Source organism: Cystoisospora suis (assembly GCF_002600585.1).
Source record: "Cystoisospora suis strain Wien I chromosome Unknown contig_5451, whole genome shotgun sequence".
Classification (NCBI taxonomy): Eukaryota; Apicomplexa; class Conoidasida; order Eucoccidiorida; family Sarcocystidae; genus Cystoisospora; species Cystoisospora suis.
The window spans coordinates 2,358-17,236 of NW_027158241.1; the positions used below are offsets into that span (position 1 = coordinate 2,358).

The 14,879-nt window shown below is 54.8% G+C and overlaps 2 protein-coding genes across 2 annotated transcripts in view; both read left to right on the forward strand.

Moving 5' to 3' along the window:
* The window catches only part of CSUI_009239 (t1 family protein), a 2,823-nt gene extending 1,711 nt beyond the window's left edge, over window positions 1-1,112 (forward strand). Inside the window, exons 3-4 of the mRNA XM_068069355.1 lie at window positions 144-386; window positions 784-1,112. Coding sequence (XP_067918669.1) covers window positions 144-386; window positions 784-1,100 — 560 coding nt within the window. The 3' untranslated portion in view covers window positions 1,101-1,112. The remainder of the gene's footprint in view (window positions 1-143; window positions 387-783) is intronic.
* Window positions 1,113-5,067: 3,955 nt separating this feature from the next.
* On the forward strand, window positions 5,068-14,716 carry CSUI_009240 (b-box zinc finger domain-containing protein). Its single transcript, XM_068069356.1, has 13 exons — window positions 5,068-5,505; window positions 5,716-6,139; window positions 6,522-6,765; window positions 7,766-7,865; window positions 8,149-9,019; window positions 9,365-9,386; window positions 9,596-9,650; window positions 10,051-10,118; window positions 10,955-11,079; window positions 11,554-11,659; window positions 12,851-12,925; window positions 13,512-13,676; window positions 14,552-14,716. Exons 2-5 carry the CDS (start codon window positions 5,891-5,893, stop codon window positions 8,414-8,416), a joined length of 861 nt encoding a protein of 286 aa, XP_067918670.1. The 5' UTR covers window positions 5,068-5,505; window positions 5,716-5,890; the 3' UTR covers window positions 8,417-9,019; window positions 9,365-9,386; window positions 9,596-9,650; window positions 10,051-10,118; window positions 10,955-11,079; window positions 11,554-11,659; window positions 12,851-12,925; window positions 13,512-13,676; window positions 14,552-14,716.
* Window positions 14,717-14,879: the final 163 nt, after the last annotated feature.

A 14,879-nucleotide genomic window follows, 5' to 3' on the forward strand; every position in this document is an offset into this window, starting at 1 on the left:
ATGGGACTGCCTTTAGGCTAGCATATTTCTCTTTTTTCACGTTAAGCGAGTTAGGATCCGCCGCCCGTTCTAACCGAAGGCGTGTGCTCCCTTCTTTGGAACCCTCGAGTTATGGAGGCGCCGCTGCTGTGAATGGCTTGCAGGAATCGCCGTAGCTGGACTGGCGGCGGACGGGCGTCAGATTGTCACACGGGCACGGCAAGAAGCCGAAGAGTATCATCGAACTTTTGGAGTAGACATCAGCGGCGGTGTCCTGGCGGAGCGTATCGGATTGTTTATGCATGCGTACTCCCTGTACTGGAGCGTACGACCCTTCGGAGCTTCTGTACTCATTGGCGCCCTGCGCCAGGAGCAAGAAGAGCCTGGAACACCAGTGCAGTTCAAGGGTAATAGCGCTTTTTAGGGACGATCCTCTTTTCCGAAAAGAGACAGTGCTGCGTTCTATAGCAGATACCTCAGGTGAAGTCTGCCCTGTCGGGTGAATGTATGGAGTGTACACGGGGGGGCGGGGCTCACTTTCGAAAGTACTTCAGCTAAGCTTCTGCACTCAGTCTCCATGGCGCACCCAGGATGGACTAGCTATTACGGCGCCAGAGATCGTCCTGCATGTCCACCTCTCTTTACGTACACTTCCTGCCAGAGTTAGCTTGATATGTGTTTCCATTGCATGGGCACCTCAGAGTGCAGTGTGCAGCTGTGCGCGATTCTGACTTACGTTATCCTCGAAGCGTTTCGCTGCTGCTGCAGCCTGTTGTGTCGCGGTCGCATTTCGCCTGTTTGCAGGTGAGATTTACTGCGTAGACGCTGGCGGCTGCTGTAGCAAGTACCGCGCAACAGCGCTAGGAAAGGGAAGGCCGTCCGCGAAGACTGAGCTGGAGAAGCTGAATCTGGATGCCCTGACAATGACGGATGCAGTGGATGCTCTAACGAAAATCTTCCTCAGTGTCGACGACGAGGGTAGAAAGGATGGAAAAGTGGAGATCGAAGTGGGAATGATTGGCGCTGACACGTGCGGCTGCTTCAGGACATTACCCACTGATCAAGTTCATGAGTCCGTCAGGCGCGCCAGGGAGGCTTTGGATGAAATGGAAGATGACTGATCCGACCCGGGTACTTGAGCTTGTCTGGTAGTTTATCAAATGGTCTGGCCCTCTGTTCTGCCTATGGACTGTTACGACCTGAGAAACATCAGCTAGTGATTGGTAATGTCGGCTGGGGCAAATCTTCCCAGTTTCCTCTCTGCCCGATGAGAGATTCTGGTCCGTCGTTCGGTAAAAGACCCGCCACTTGCTTTCATATGATTGCTGGCTCCGCGCGCAGCTCTCCGGCACACGGTGCGGGACGTCGGGTGCAATGTGCTTGTGAGAGATTCTCGTGCGGAGCGGCTTGACGAGCAGCCCTCACCGGACCCCGCCTGTTGCGTCTGACGACGGGTCGCACCCCGGCTGGCTCGGACGTAGTGCGCTCGACTACGCGTACCGGTGTAGATCTGGCTTGCTCATCTGACAGACATGGGAGATTCACGGGTCTGCGCTGCGCAGCCCTGCCAGCCCTCGCGGTACAAAGCGCGGAGTTCCGCTGTGGGCTAAAACGCATGACGCGTGATCGCGTGGTGACCGTTGAGGCAGAAGATGTAGCGTAATTCTTCCCAAAACAAAACGGATCTGGCGGAAGTAGAGAGAGCAAGACAATCCAAAAAAACGAGCCGGCAGTCCACCATAACGGCTGGGACCAGAGTCCGTGACGTTTGAGATTGCCCTGCCAGACCCGCGAACCAGGAAGTAGGCGTTTTGAAGCGCGGTAAATCGGTTATGATCGGCAGCACGCACACGGGACGCCGGGAGTAAACTGCAGGGTGCCCTAGCAGCAGCCGCCCTAGCCATCACCGGGCACGCGGCTCAGCGTAAATGTGAGACCGTGCCGAGGCATCACAATCTTTCCGCTTCTGCTCCCCTGGGTCCGTGCACCACATCAACGGTACAGCAACTTCAGATCGCCTGGCCCAAAACTGTCGGCGATGGTGCAGCTTTCTCGCTTGTTGCCAGTCTCCTGATCTCGCTGTTTTAGAAGAGAGTGGCACTCCGTTGTCCGAAGGCGGGTTGTTCCCATTGGCATTACGCTAACCTTAGCGCAACTGAATGGGGGTCTTTGGTTGCGCTGGTCGTAATGCTCGTGATGCGCCGTCGCGCGATGACCGCTAGTCGGAGGGCTTTCGGCGAGTTTCTATGGCGTCTGTTGCTTGTCGTCGGTGTCAGTCAGGATGCGCTGACCTACAAATATTCGTTTGCGCCATACAGCGTAACAACTGCCAAGAACTTCCCGCGGCGGTCGCCTCTCGTATGCCAATTCCGCGGTTAGGTACGCTGCCCACTACAAGTAGGCATGCTGTCAGCCTGGGTGGTTCAGCTACGCCATCCCTCCTGCCGAAAGCCACTGACGGCTTCCACAGACACCAACTCATGGCTGGCAGGGGACAAGCCGCCGGGGCACAACATCTACGCCTTCTGGGGGGCCAGGGCCTGTCTTCAATGCCTCTACTGGACACGGAACTTCTGAAAATGACAGACTTCAGAGAAGACAAGGGCAAAGCCTCTATTCAGTACCTCGGTCTGCCCACAGCAGGTTCTCTTCCCCCCCAAGATCCTCACTAGGATGAACGGCAGAATACGCCAACTTCAACCTCGATTCCGACTCATTACTTCGGCAAGTCGTACTTGCGTTGAGTCCTCTTGTGACCACAGCTGGCCGCTGGCTCCCCAATACCAGGGGGGCTTCAATCCAGCAACAGGGTGGCTGCGTGGACACACTTGTAGTATTCCGTCCAGTTCTGAGAGCTTGACTTTCGGTCGTGCTAAGTGGCCCTCTGGGGCTCGTCGTCACCTTCGTCGCAACGCTGATCGGTACGCCACTTGAGCAGCCCTCGACAAAGGTGCAGAGACCATCCTGCTCTGGCACAAACTTCTCGGAAGTGATTCTCCTGTCATGCGGGCAGCAACCGGACCGCGGAAGTACAGCCCACGGGGACTCTGGAATCACGATGACGGGTCAGAAAGTCACTTTCGGAGGTTAAGTACCAGGTAGCCCCAGCGAAGATCACAACGGAGGCCCAGACCTTCACTATATGCGGAAACGGCTACGAAGAGGTGGAGAAAGAATGGTGAAACGAGCTTGTCCCGTTACGATCAGTGGCTGGGTGCCCCTACTGTGACCCCCAGGTAGTGCTCCCCCGAACGGAAGTGATCTTGCCTGGCAACTACGTAGAAAGCTATGAGTGAAGGAGTTGCTTGCAGGCTACGGGATGCACGTAAACTTTCACTGGTAACCATATATCACTGGGCTTATTCCCGGGAATATCCGGTGAAACGTGAAAGGGATGTCTGCGTGGAGGGATGAATACAGACATGTAGCTGTAAGCTCCGAGAGAGCCCCTGGAAGTAGCCATGTGAGTCACCAATCAATGTCTAGGCGGAAACTGAGTGTTTGGCACGAGGAAGTGCCTTCACACCAGACCGTGCTTTGTCCCTTCAGTCCTGCAGCGCTCTGAGAGTGGAGCCGAGTCTTAGACTGATGCGAGAACAGGCCAAACGGATTGCGGACGAATATCCCAACCGCCGCACCGCTGTTTACAGGCCAAGTGATTTGCCGTGCAGGTAGCAAGACCGCGCGACCGCTGGATTTACTAACTAGCCAGGAAACTATATAGGGACCGGAGGAGGGTTAAGCGGGGCGACCTCCTCTGAATAGGAAAAGCAACAATGAGACAGCGGTCTCTATGTTTGAAGGCGGTGTGCGGAACCTGTGCTGAGAAGGGCTGCTTGGTACGGCGAACATCGTCCGGGTCTGCTGTAAACGTTAATGAGTATGGTCTTGCGTTCCCTCAATGTCTGCTGGGCAGACGGTGTTGGGCTCCGGCGCAGCCGTGTTCATCTCTTTTTCTGGAGATGATGTTCTTCACCATCCTCAGTATCCCCTTCTATCTTCCGAGAAGGAAAATAGGACTGAAAACTTGGTGTGATACGGATGTTTCACCCTATAAAACTCACTTCCGGGAGTGTCGACTACCGTCACAAAAGCGGTAGCACAACATGAAGTTCTCATCTTCGGATAAGGAACAAGAAACTGGCTGGAGCCTCGATTCAAGCGGGAGGTAACCGAAGCAACGGGAGGCGTTGTCAGGCATGCCGCAGCATCATAGGACGTGTATACCGTAGGGAGTTTACAGCTGCTGCTCTCACGAAAGCACAACGCGTTTCACAGTTACCGACAGAGGCGCACAGTAGTCGCCTCATAGGCGGTCGTTCACAGCCGGACAGAAGGAATGGCCGGCGACAGGAATTTCGACGAGCGAAGTAGATCTAGCAAGTCGCCCCATCGGTGAGCGTTAGGACGATAGGTGGGAAGCAGGTGCAAGATGAAGCGGAGCGGGCCCAAAAATCAGAAGATCAACAGGGGAGAAGACTTGTTTCTACTGTGCTGGTGCGTTGTATCACCTTCCTCACTACCCCTGCCACGTGGTGTTGAATTTGCCTTGTGGCAGCAGACTATGTGAAGGACGAAGATGCCGTGTCATCTCGCCTGGCGAAGCGACCACCTGTGTGAGCCGTGCGCTCTCTGCGTGGTTAGCAGCGCACGCCCCGTCTCCGAACAGTTCTGTTCTCCGATTTGCTTGCCGTGACAGGCACATTTCCTGGTCCAGTCGGCGCGCCATCCTACACTAGCCCCTTTTCGATCGGCCACCGTCTGAGCACCGGGCCAGTTGTTGCCCGGCCGCATGAGGAACGGCCGCTGACCCAGCTTGCGACGGTTCGTTACCGGCTGGTAGATTGCGCTGCTCTCTGTCTGCCTCGGCTTGGGGCACTGCACACGAGCCCCCCTCAGGAGGGCGCCAGGGGACCCTTTGAATCTGAGATAGGGTACCCGAGACTGCTTGCAATACTGTACGCTTGAGTAGTTTTCGCAGTCAGCCCCACTCAGGTGTACCAGTCTACCCACGCTTCACGGGGGAGGGGGAAGAGCTATGAAGCCGCCCCGCCACCGTTACCTGCGCCTACAGTTTTGATCCCGCAAATCCCATTGGAAAGGCGTAGACCGCAGCACGGCAAGCTTTTGTAGCAGCAAAAGAATAATACACTAAGCAGCAGCTGGACTGTGGCGCGCCCATCACCCTTCGACGCTGGCAATTGAACTGCTAGCATGCATGTGGCTCGATGCTCTGCCTCCATCTCCGCCATCGGCCGGCCCCCATGCTGGACTTGGAATAGCTGCAGATGCATCTTCGCAGTCCTTGAAAAAGACCCTGCACACAGTAGAGTGTGCTTGTCGTAGAACTTGAATATGTCAACAGTCAGTTCCGCAGATAGAAGCGTGTGGCTACTGACTTCGGCGTTGCGAGGCACCGCACCGCTGCCCGTGTCTCGTGCAAATCCAGTTTCTGTTACCAGGTTTTCTGTCAAGGAGGATTTTTGAATTTCTTCAGACCCCTCTTGTTTTTCTCTTGTACTGTAGGTAAGTTCCATGCTCACATCTGCCGCATGCGGGACCGCCAGCTGCAATTCTCAGCCCTGTCGGCCTTCCTCCTGTTTTTCCCAAGTTCTCGCAAGCCTCCTTGGCCATCGATCCCGTTTCCTTGTCTACGGACGCCACCTACTTTTTCCTCTCTGTCTTTTGTCCGTATTCTTCATCCGTCTCAAGCGTACTTGTCTGTTGTTCCTCCAGCATCTCTGCCGTCTCTTCCTCTTGGTCCCTAAAGCTCGTCTTTCCGGTCCCTTTCCCCTCGCTCTAGTCTCGGAGTCCTGTGTTGGGCGGTAGCTCGTGGAGAAGAGCTCTCACAGTTGTCTTCCGCACAGCTTTGCAGCCCCCCGTGTTTCCTGGCTTTCTTTGACTCCATGCAATGTCATCTTCTTCTCTCCGGGACCCCCCCGGACACCTCGCGGCGAACTTGGCGCCCTTGGCGGTCGCCGCGCACCCGACAGAAGATGGTTCAGATCGGGTGAATGTTGCAGTGCTCGAAGATATTCAAACACTTGCACAATGGGAGTACTGGATTCAGCTGTCACTGTTTACGGCCGATCTCCATGTGCTGGGGGGATGGACCTTGGCCACTCACGCCCAGGAAGATGCATTCGAAGCAAAAGCACAAGTGAGAAGGGAAAAGCTGCGGTCAACCATGGTTCGCTTCCCGTAGCGGTAGCTATTTTGTCTCGGTCCTTGCTATAGGAAACATGGCAAGCCATCTCTTGCGTCACATCGCTGTTTGTCATCTGCCCACTTTGGCCCTAACCTCTGACTCCGAACAGGCTTACACTCCTGTCTTCATACTCCATCGGCGTCCTCCTAGGCAGCCTCAACCCGTCTTATACATTTCCTCCGGAGGGGCCCAGCCGTGAACACCTGCAAGTCCGGCTGACGCTCGCGTTGATGTTTGCACAGTTACACCGTCTCGGTAGTGAAAGGATCACCCGTTCTCAACATTTTTTCCACGGGTGTGTGCCCATCTCTGCATGCGGGATTCTCACGCTCAGGCTCTGCAGGGGCCTACAGTCTTCTCCATTCTCGATCTCAACGAGCTCGAGACGCCACAATCCCTTGAGAATATAGTAGCGGAAGGACGCATCCGGTCTGACTGGAGAAAGCAGGTTTTTCCCACAGGTCAATGCCGGCCACCAGTGGGATTTGAAGGGAATCCCTCAGGGGCGTTCCGGGTCATGATCTGCAAGCTCGCTTTGGGCGCAGTTCTATCCAGGGAACAACAGCGTGGAGATGGTAGTAAGCCGGGGCAAGCGTAGCAGTGGCAGACCGAGCTCGTGGTATTTTCCCTCCGTGGTCGTTCCTGCTTTTCTGCTGCGTGAAGTGCCACAAGTTTCGGACTCCATTTCGGCACGAACTTCGAACAATTAGGTCACCTAGGCTGCATAGTATTCACTGCGGTGTGCTCAAAGGAGCCTTTCTCATTCAGCTGTTCGGCTACTCGAGGGGGGGCGGATCATCATGAATGTCCACACACGTATAGTTGTTTACGTCAAGATTTGTTCGGGCTCGTGCGTACCACGCAAACACGAAGTAGCAGGTGTTCACTTCGCGTTTCAGTAAGTTCTTTTCCGACCTAGCCTGCTCCATCTGACACCGTCGTTCGTGGTAGCACAAGACATCACATGGCTGGCGGGAGATTGACGGAAGATTCATCACGTGGTGGGGGGCGTAAACGAAGTGTTTCTCGGATGGCAGTGAGCCACACCACACACTCGGTGTGCCGATTACACAGAAACGCCGACCGCGTTTGGAATGTGGATTTTTCCTTGTATGGCGTGTTCTTCATGGCGCTTATGTAGCGGGCGGTTTTCTGGTGTACGGGCCGCGTGAAACCAATCGCAGCAACAGGGGCAGTCGCTGCTGTGTACAAGCATGGCCCCCGTTTTTTCGTCTTGAAGCACTTGCTACAATTGTGTGACCGCTGATCTCCGATATTCGCAGATCGCAAGTTGTTTCTGCATCACGACAGAGGGGTTGCCGAGAAAGCGGAGGAACTTTTTGTAACGATTGCGGTTTTACGTTGACTCAGAGTGCAGCCTGGCTTCTGCTCACCAACATTTCTAGCCACATCTACGCGGTGCAGGGTTATGCTGAGGCTGCCGTGCCGCAACTTCCTGCCACATAGTGAACCTCCTGCTGCACGTCGTTGATTCCAGTGCAGGAGGTGTCTTCTGTAGAGGCCTGCGCGACAATCTCGTAGCTTGTTGAAATGACTCTCTCTTTCCATATTTTTCAGCCAGGGAGCCCTTTGAGACTTGCCCGATCCCCGGGGAGTTCACTGCTATGTCTCAGCGGGATATGGATAGACGGGACGCTGCGCCTGGCGGCTCTTCCGGGTAAGGGTAACCGTCGCAGCCAACGAACAAACACAGGCTTGAAATACTCTTCGGCAACAGACACCTACGTGGTAAGGGGGGGTGCGTTTGTTCTTGGACGCTGCATCTACTTCCTGTTACTGACCCGCATCCGGATGTAGGGTCTCCATTTGTTGGCCGACGCAGCATCTGTGCGGATGTTCTCCAGTGGGTTTGCCTTTGGTTTTGCCCGCGTCTTTTCTTCGGGGGCGAGCGGAAGCAGGTCTGGCGTTCGCTCCTCAATATCGGTTGTTCCTCCCTGCAGAACCGCCTATCGCGTGCTCTATCGCGTCAGACGCGCAGACCAAGTGCTCCCGTCGGTCGTGTTGGAGTTCGAGATGAAGCCTCTGCGCATCCACGTGCCCCAGCCTGTCTGCGAGTTGTGCGAAGCTCTTCCCGCGACACTCTTTTGTCCGGCAGATCGCGCCCATCTCTGTGACGAGTGTGACGAAAGGGTCCATTCTTCCACACGTATGCTTGCTCGTCACAATCGTGTACCGGCAACACATGTGAGCGAGGAAACGCGAAACTAAAGAATTCGGGAAAAGGACAGGCCTCCGGTGGACCTCTTACACACCCTCTCGCCGCCTTTTGCTTCTTATTTCTGGGGAAAACGGCGAACTGCTTCACGAATTTGCGAGCTGCCGTGGGACCGTGTTGTGGTGGATGTGTTAATGCCTCGAAAGTTCTTGAAACCTCAAGGAAGGGGGAGGACGAAACTTTCTTCTTCCTTAACGGTTTCATCAAGCACTCTAGTCGCTCTTACAACAGGCGCGGTCGGCGCCGGACCTTTGTACAAGGCGACGGGGGCACTGTAGATGCAAGTATTCATTCGCACACTGGTGAGACAGCCCGGATCAAAACTTCTTGCTTGCTGTTGTTAACCTCGTTTCTGTGCACCATGAGACAGTGAACAGTCATGACTGGCATGTACGTCCACACACACCCTGGTGTTCTCGTGCATCGAGGCGCGTTCGTTCGCGCAACGCCGCGCTCAAGTTGTTGCCGTGTGCTAGCATGCACTCATGGCCTATGCAACTGGTATACACACTGTTGTTCTTTTTTCTCAGTCCCCCTTCCAGTTCGGACTCTGTCCGTATCATCCTTCGGAAATGATTGATTGCGTCTGCATGACCGTAAGCTCTCACTGTTTCTCTTCGGGTGCAGCTGAGGCAGATGTCATAGGGACAATGCCAGTGTCTGCTTCTCACGAGTGCTTATAACTCTGACTCTTGCGGCGTAAAGGCGTACCTGCGTGTCCTTCACCTTGGGGGTACGTCGTTTACGGAGGGGGGAGTGGCACACACTGTATGGCTCTCAGGTTACGACTGAGCACTCAATTGTTAAAGCGTATACGCGACCTTCACGCTATGTCGTGGACTGATGTAAGGTTCAGTACGAAATTGTTAAAGACGCTGGAGACGTGGTATCTGCGTTTCCTGTTTGTTTTTGTACTGCTGGTGTCGGTGCTGCGTCGGAAGTCGAGCTTCACGAACGGGTACCGTAAGTGTTCTCAGCTCGGCTGGGCTGGCAAAAGGCGGAAAGCCGTCAGGCAGACGGCGCATCCATGTGTCTAGCGGAGAGCGCTGAATTGTAGTCGAGGTCCAGAAAGCACCGACAGCATGCAGTTCTCAGTAGCCGCGCTTGCAGCCCGAAGAATGTTTTGCACTAATCTCGGGAGTGAGAGAACCTATTTTGCGTCTCTTTTGCAGTGCTTCGTCTCTCTGTGCCCTCACTGCATTTTGATCGGGAGCCATTCGTCGGCTGGTAAGTGTCGCCGTATTTTGCGTTGAGTCCTCGGTACGGCAGAGGCATTCACGCAGCGCCGCGTTCTGTGAAAGCACGCTCGACGTATCTGCGTGGAGTGAGAGGAGCCTCGAAGAATCAGCTATAAAGCAAAAAAAGCACCAAGGCTGTTTCGCCGGTCGGAGCTGACTGCAGTTTTCCAAGCGTCCATGCGGGTGCCTCAGAATGACATGTGTAGACTGGTTCAGGGTCTTCTCTCCGGCTTCACGCCATCTGTATTTTTTTTCTCTTGCGGGTATGCTTTTTGTATTTCGGCTTCATGGTCGATTGCTCCGTTTTCCATTCTTCACGCCGTTTCTCAGTCTGTGTGTTCTCCCTTGACAGTGTCATCGTCTGTCTTGCTCTGCACAACCGTTGTCAGATTTCTCCGAGCACCCTCTTATCTCAACGGTCGATGCGTACAAGATGGTGATGCAGAGCAGCTCTCCCGTAAGCCAGAAGTTCAGCGACTACGTCAGACTCGCCCTCTTGGTTTTCTTTGTAGTCCTGCTGGTTGCTAGAGAGACCCACAGTGAGTGGTTCGAACGTCCGTCCCTCCGCCTGCCATTTCCCTATCGTCTTCTGGGACGGCAGTTCGACGTGTATCTTCTGATTGTCCGGTCGCGTTCCGCTGCCTCTCTGTTTGGATGTGAGAAAATCTTTCGGAGATGCGGCGAGATCTCCTGATTGCCCGATGAAGTGCAGAGAAGCTTGTGTGTTGTCCCCAGTGTTGCTTCCTTCTGTTTGAGCGCGTGTGAATGCAGATCATGATGTCTATGTTCCTCTATTTGTCGGCTGTGGGCTCGGACTCTCATTCTCACACATGTCAAGACTTCAGGAGAAAATCACGCCTGCACTGTAGACTCTTTTATGCAGCAGATTGCATGTTCGTGAGTAAACCCGTGACAGCACTTGCCCCGGGACAGGCGGGTGCGATGTTATCTCCGGGAAAAGAGAGCATTCCCGTGGAAACTACGCTTTCGCGTGGAGCACCGTTTTGGCTGCAGCTCGGGCTTGCGCCACCGCCCCAGCACTTTATGTGTTGTTGTCCCGAGGTCGCAGTCCTCCCAGGAAACACGCGGGCGGCCAGTAGCTTGTATCGTGAAGTTCAGACTCTCGAGTCTCAGCCCGTGCATTGTGGTCTTGCTTATGATCAGTTGTGCAGCGTGCGGCCTCTTATTTTCGTCGCAGTGCACTTCATATATGCGTCTACTTCGACGCCGCGCTCTGTGAGTCACCGCCGAGGCTGCTTCTGCCAGGGTGGGTTCTTCTACTCTTTTCTTCAGAGTGAGGAAGCCTTACGAGAGCGAAGACGACGCATTGATCGCGATTTGATGGAGAAACATCGGCAGCTCGGTCAGCTTCACTCCAATTTCGTCTCCGTGCAGAAACGCATCGACGAAGCAACCAAGTGCGCCATCTCTGTGGACTGATGGGAACGTACTTCCGGGTGTGACGCACTAGCTCAGTCCGAGAGTGTCCTTTGCGCGGTTACACTTGTCCAACACCGGTTGAGTAGCCCCGCTGTCTCACGTCGAGCGCGCAGTTGGTGACGTTGGAGGCACTGCATCTGCATTCAGTTAGGGTACCTCTTGCGACACCGTGTCTCCGGTCCTGTGCATCTTCTGTCGGTGTGTTCCAAGGTCGTGGCTGTGCGCCGTCATATGGCTACGAGCATGTCGATCTCAGTAGCAGTTTTGTGACCTGGAGTTTCAACGTGAGGCTTGCGGAGCATGACCGGTGTTTCTTCACATGCAGCGTAGCATGCTGCGGGAGCAGAAGCATTTCGTCCCGCACAGCTACCACGCAGTTGCTCCGTTCTGGGGTGCGGCTCGGTCTCAGAAACTGTCAGGGAAGCGGTTGCAGGGGCTGGTTTTCTCTGTAGGAGCTTGATAGGACAGCTTTCGGCAATGAAGGAGCGAAAGACGAATTATTTGCTGGCGATAAAACGCGAGCTTTTGAGCGAGCTTCTTGTCATCGAGTGGATGGAGGTACGTCTGGTTTGGCGAGGGCACCCGCTCACGTACCGAGGTGGAACACCCTAACCGCCAACTCACAGCAGTGGCAGCTGGGCGGCGACCGGGAGAGATAAGCACAGATGTGGCATTTCCAAGCATGGTTCGCACATCCAGCAAGGTGTCCGGGTCTCTGCGTACCTGACGTAGTGAGGCCTCATTAGCTCGCTTTTTGTTTTCTAGCGTTTGACAAGCCCTCCCCACGGCGCAATCTTTTCCGCCAAGCCCGTATCGCAGCGATCAGTGTCTGTGAGAAAGAGCCAGGTGCGCCATCTCAGCTTTCCAGTTTTGGCAGAAGGCGAGAATGGGTTTGATGATCTTGTACGGTTCGTCACTGGTCCACAGAGTCTTATAGAGGCCTTCCACAGGTTTGCGTGTGCGCGCTGGCCTGGCACGTGGCCCTTATTTTGCAAGCCCTGCACACTCGGGTTAAGTCTGTACTTGCAGAGACCGTCAGGCAGTCCTCCACTTCGTGGAGGCGGTCTGCGAAAGTGCATGGAGGCAAACCTCTCCCGATTGCGCCTTTCGATCGCCCCGTTCGTTTTGTCCTGGATATTCTAGCAAGCTGCCAGCTTTTTAGGAGGCCGGCCGTGAGCTGGGATACACTAGCTTGTGGTTGCATCTCTTCGCTAGATCCTTGTAGGCAGAGTTCGTCAGCGCAGGTGCTCTGTGGCTTCGCACAATTCGCATACTGCAGAGTGTACAACGGGAGGCGCCCTCTGGCCGCGTTGGACGCGCTAGGCATGCAGCAAGAGGCCGTCGCAGGAAGAGGCTGAGCTGTCGGACCCCCCTGAAGCACGAGGCCCGTCCGGTGACGGTGTCAAGGTGCTGCTAGCTCTTGGCATAGTTCGACAGGCGACAAATGATGAGGCCGACTTCTTTCTCCGACTGCTGGTGCACCGCGACTGTTCCGTAGCATTGGTTGTTTTTAGTCGTCTGCTTGCAGGAGACTTCTGCGCAGATGCGTGCTTATGTTTCCTGAGAGAAGCGACAGGTGCTGAGGCAGTGATGAGTTCACTGAACCCCAGGTTGTGTGTTCTGCTTCCGATCTCGCGGACTGTGTCAAGGGGCAGTCTGTCAGCCATTCAGGAGGGAGGGAGTGGCTACGTCTCAGCTGAAATGAGGTCGCACCAGCTGCCTTCCCCTACTGTCTCCTGTTCATTTCAGGCGTTTTTCGCGCACCTGCGTCTTTCGCTGAATCCAGCTGACTTTCTCGTCTATAAGCACAAGTTCGATCTCACGGTACGGCAGGATACCCATCAGGAGATGGAAATTGAGTTGGGCTCATTCCTTTCCACTCTCCACTGCAGAGGGCGTCGCCTCTATTACAGTAACAACAGCAGAGAATTGCTTCCTGCCTGTCGCTGTTGAAGACGGAGGGGCTTCATCTTATGGAGCCGCGGTCGGCATTGATGCGTCTTTTCACGATCCTCGCTTTGAAAAGCAGAACAGCGTGGTACAGACGACCGCTGCGTTTTGGTTTGTGGCCACTCTCAGTTCAGCGACTCTTGCGTGTTTCCTTGAAACTAATGGTCTTGTTATCCTCAACACGCGTCTGGTGATCCGCAATTCTCGTGCGGGTTGGAGGCGGAGCGGGGCCTTGAGCACTCGGATGGTGGTGGTTGTGCTCGTCTGTTCGCGTTGCGCCCTCTCGGGCACTGTCCCCTAGTATTACCGGAGCGTGAGTTAGCAGGGTCACGGTCAGGCATTGCGGCATCAGGGGAGGAGGCAGCGTATGTACTTCACGGCGCATTCTCCCAGTTTCCCGGCAAATACTTTCAGTCATGGGACCGAAGCTTTGTGGTCCTGACCATTCTTTTCCGTACAGGCCGCTAACATCTTCGGGGGGACCGTACGCGTGGACGTGGACTTGGACTCGATGCCTGGGTGGATGTCTGAGAAATTCGTACTCCAGGGCTCCTTCTCGGTCACGTCGGCTCCTTACACGGTTCCCTGTCTGACGACACTCGACAAACCTGCTGACGAAAGCCTTGTACGAATGAGCTGAGTCTACTCGAGGCATTGTATCAACGGCACTCGGCACAGCTTGTTGTGGCTCAGTGTTGTCTTTCTGGTGTATACATGCGTACACATGCGTTGCATTTGCGTGCAAGACTGAGTACGCAGGCCTTAAGCATCCGCGTTTCGCAGAATTACAAGTCGCTGCCGATTGCCCCAGCACAGTTTGCTGATGCGCGTGCTTCAGTGTTCGTGTGTAGCGGCCCGGGGCTTCCAGAACAAGCTTAGTAGACGCACAGCCCTTTGTCTCTTGTGGCTTCCTCGCAGTTTTTTTCGGTGATCTATTCGTTACAGTAACTAACTGCCAGACTTGCTGTTCACTCTTGTTTTATACAAATACTGGATGTCGCTTTTCCAGCCACTTTTACCTTCCAGCGCAACCTAGCCGTGAGGTCTCTATTGTCACGTGTTTGCCTTAATTTGTTTGACCCCCGTTCTTTGTGCACCGTGTGGAAGGTGTTGTTTGAATTGTCCATGTCCGGGAGTCCGTAGAAGTGAACACGTCATGTGTCCGTACGCTTCCCGGCTGCGAGTATGTTCTCTTCATTTCTCTGATGACAAGAAGCGCTGGCGGGGCCCTTCTCGGTGCTCGTGGGGAGGCGGAGGCACGCCTTTTTTTGTCTGAGAAGCTTTGTAGCATGAGCCGAGCGTGCGTGTGGTACTGCGTGTTCGTCACACCATGACATTGGGCTTCTCTGGGGCTAAGGACACTTCTGCAGGTTATCAGGTCGGCAAGCGAAGGCACGACCGGGCGTGGTTCACTGGTACGTGGAAGGCCGGCTACTCCGGGACCGAGGTGGTGTATTTCTGCCGTAGTGCTGGCTACTGTTGTCATCGGTTTGTGACTAGGTCAAAGTCTTTCTGTCGCGCACAGACCCGGGGACGGATAAGATGGCCATAGAAGACAAAGAACCGAGAAAGGGGCCCTTACCCGCTGGAGATGCGGAGCAGGACTCTGAAGCTGAAGAAGGTACGAACCACAGTGACAGAGTTGGCATGTTCGGCGTTTCATAGTGCCTGAGGCCTCCTTCCTCGGTCCGCAAGTACGTTACTCGGTTCTCTGCGGCGTGGGTTCTAGCTTATTCCGATTGCTAGGTCAGCGAGAGGCTTATGTCGGATGTTCTGGGTGTTCGGTGCTGTAGACGGTGAAGGCGCCCTGCAAGCTCGCTGGGTGAAT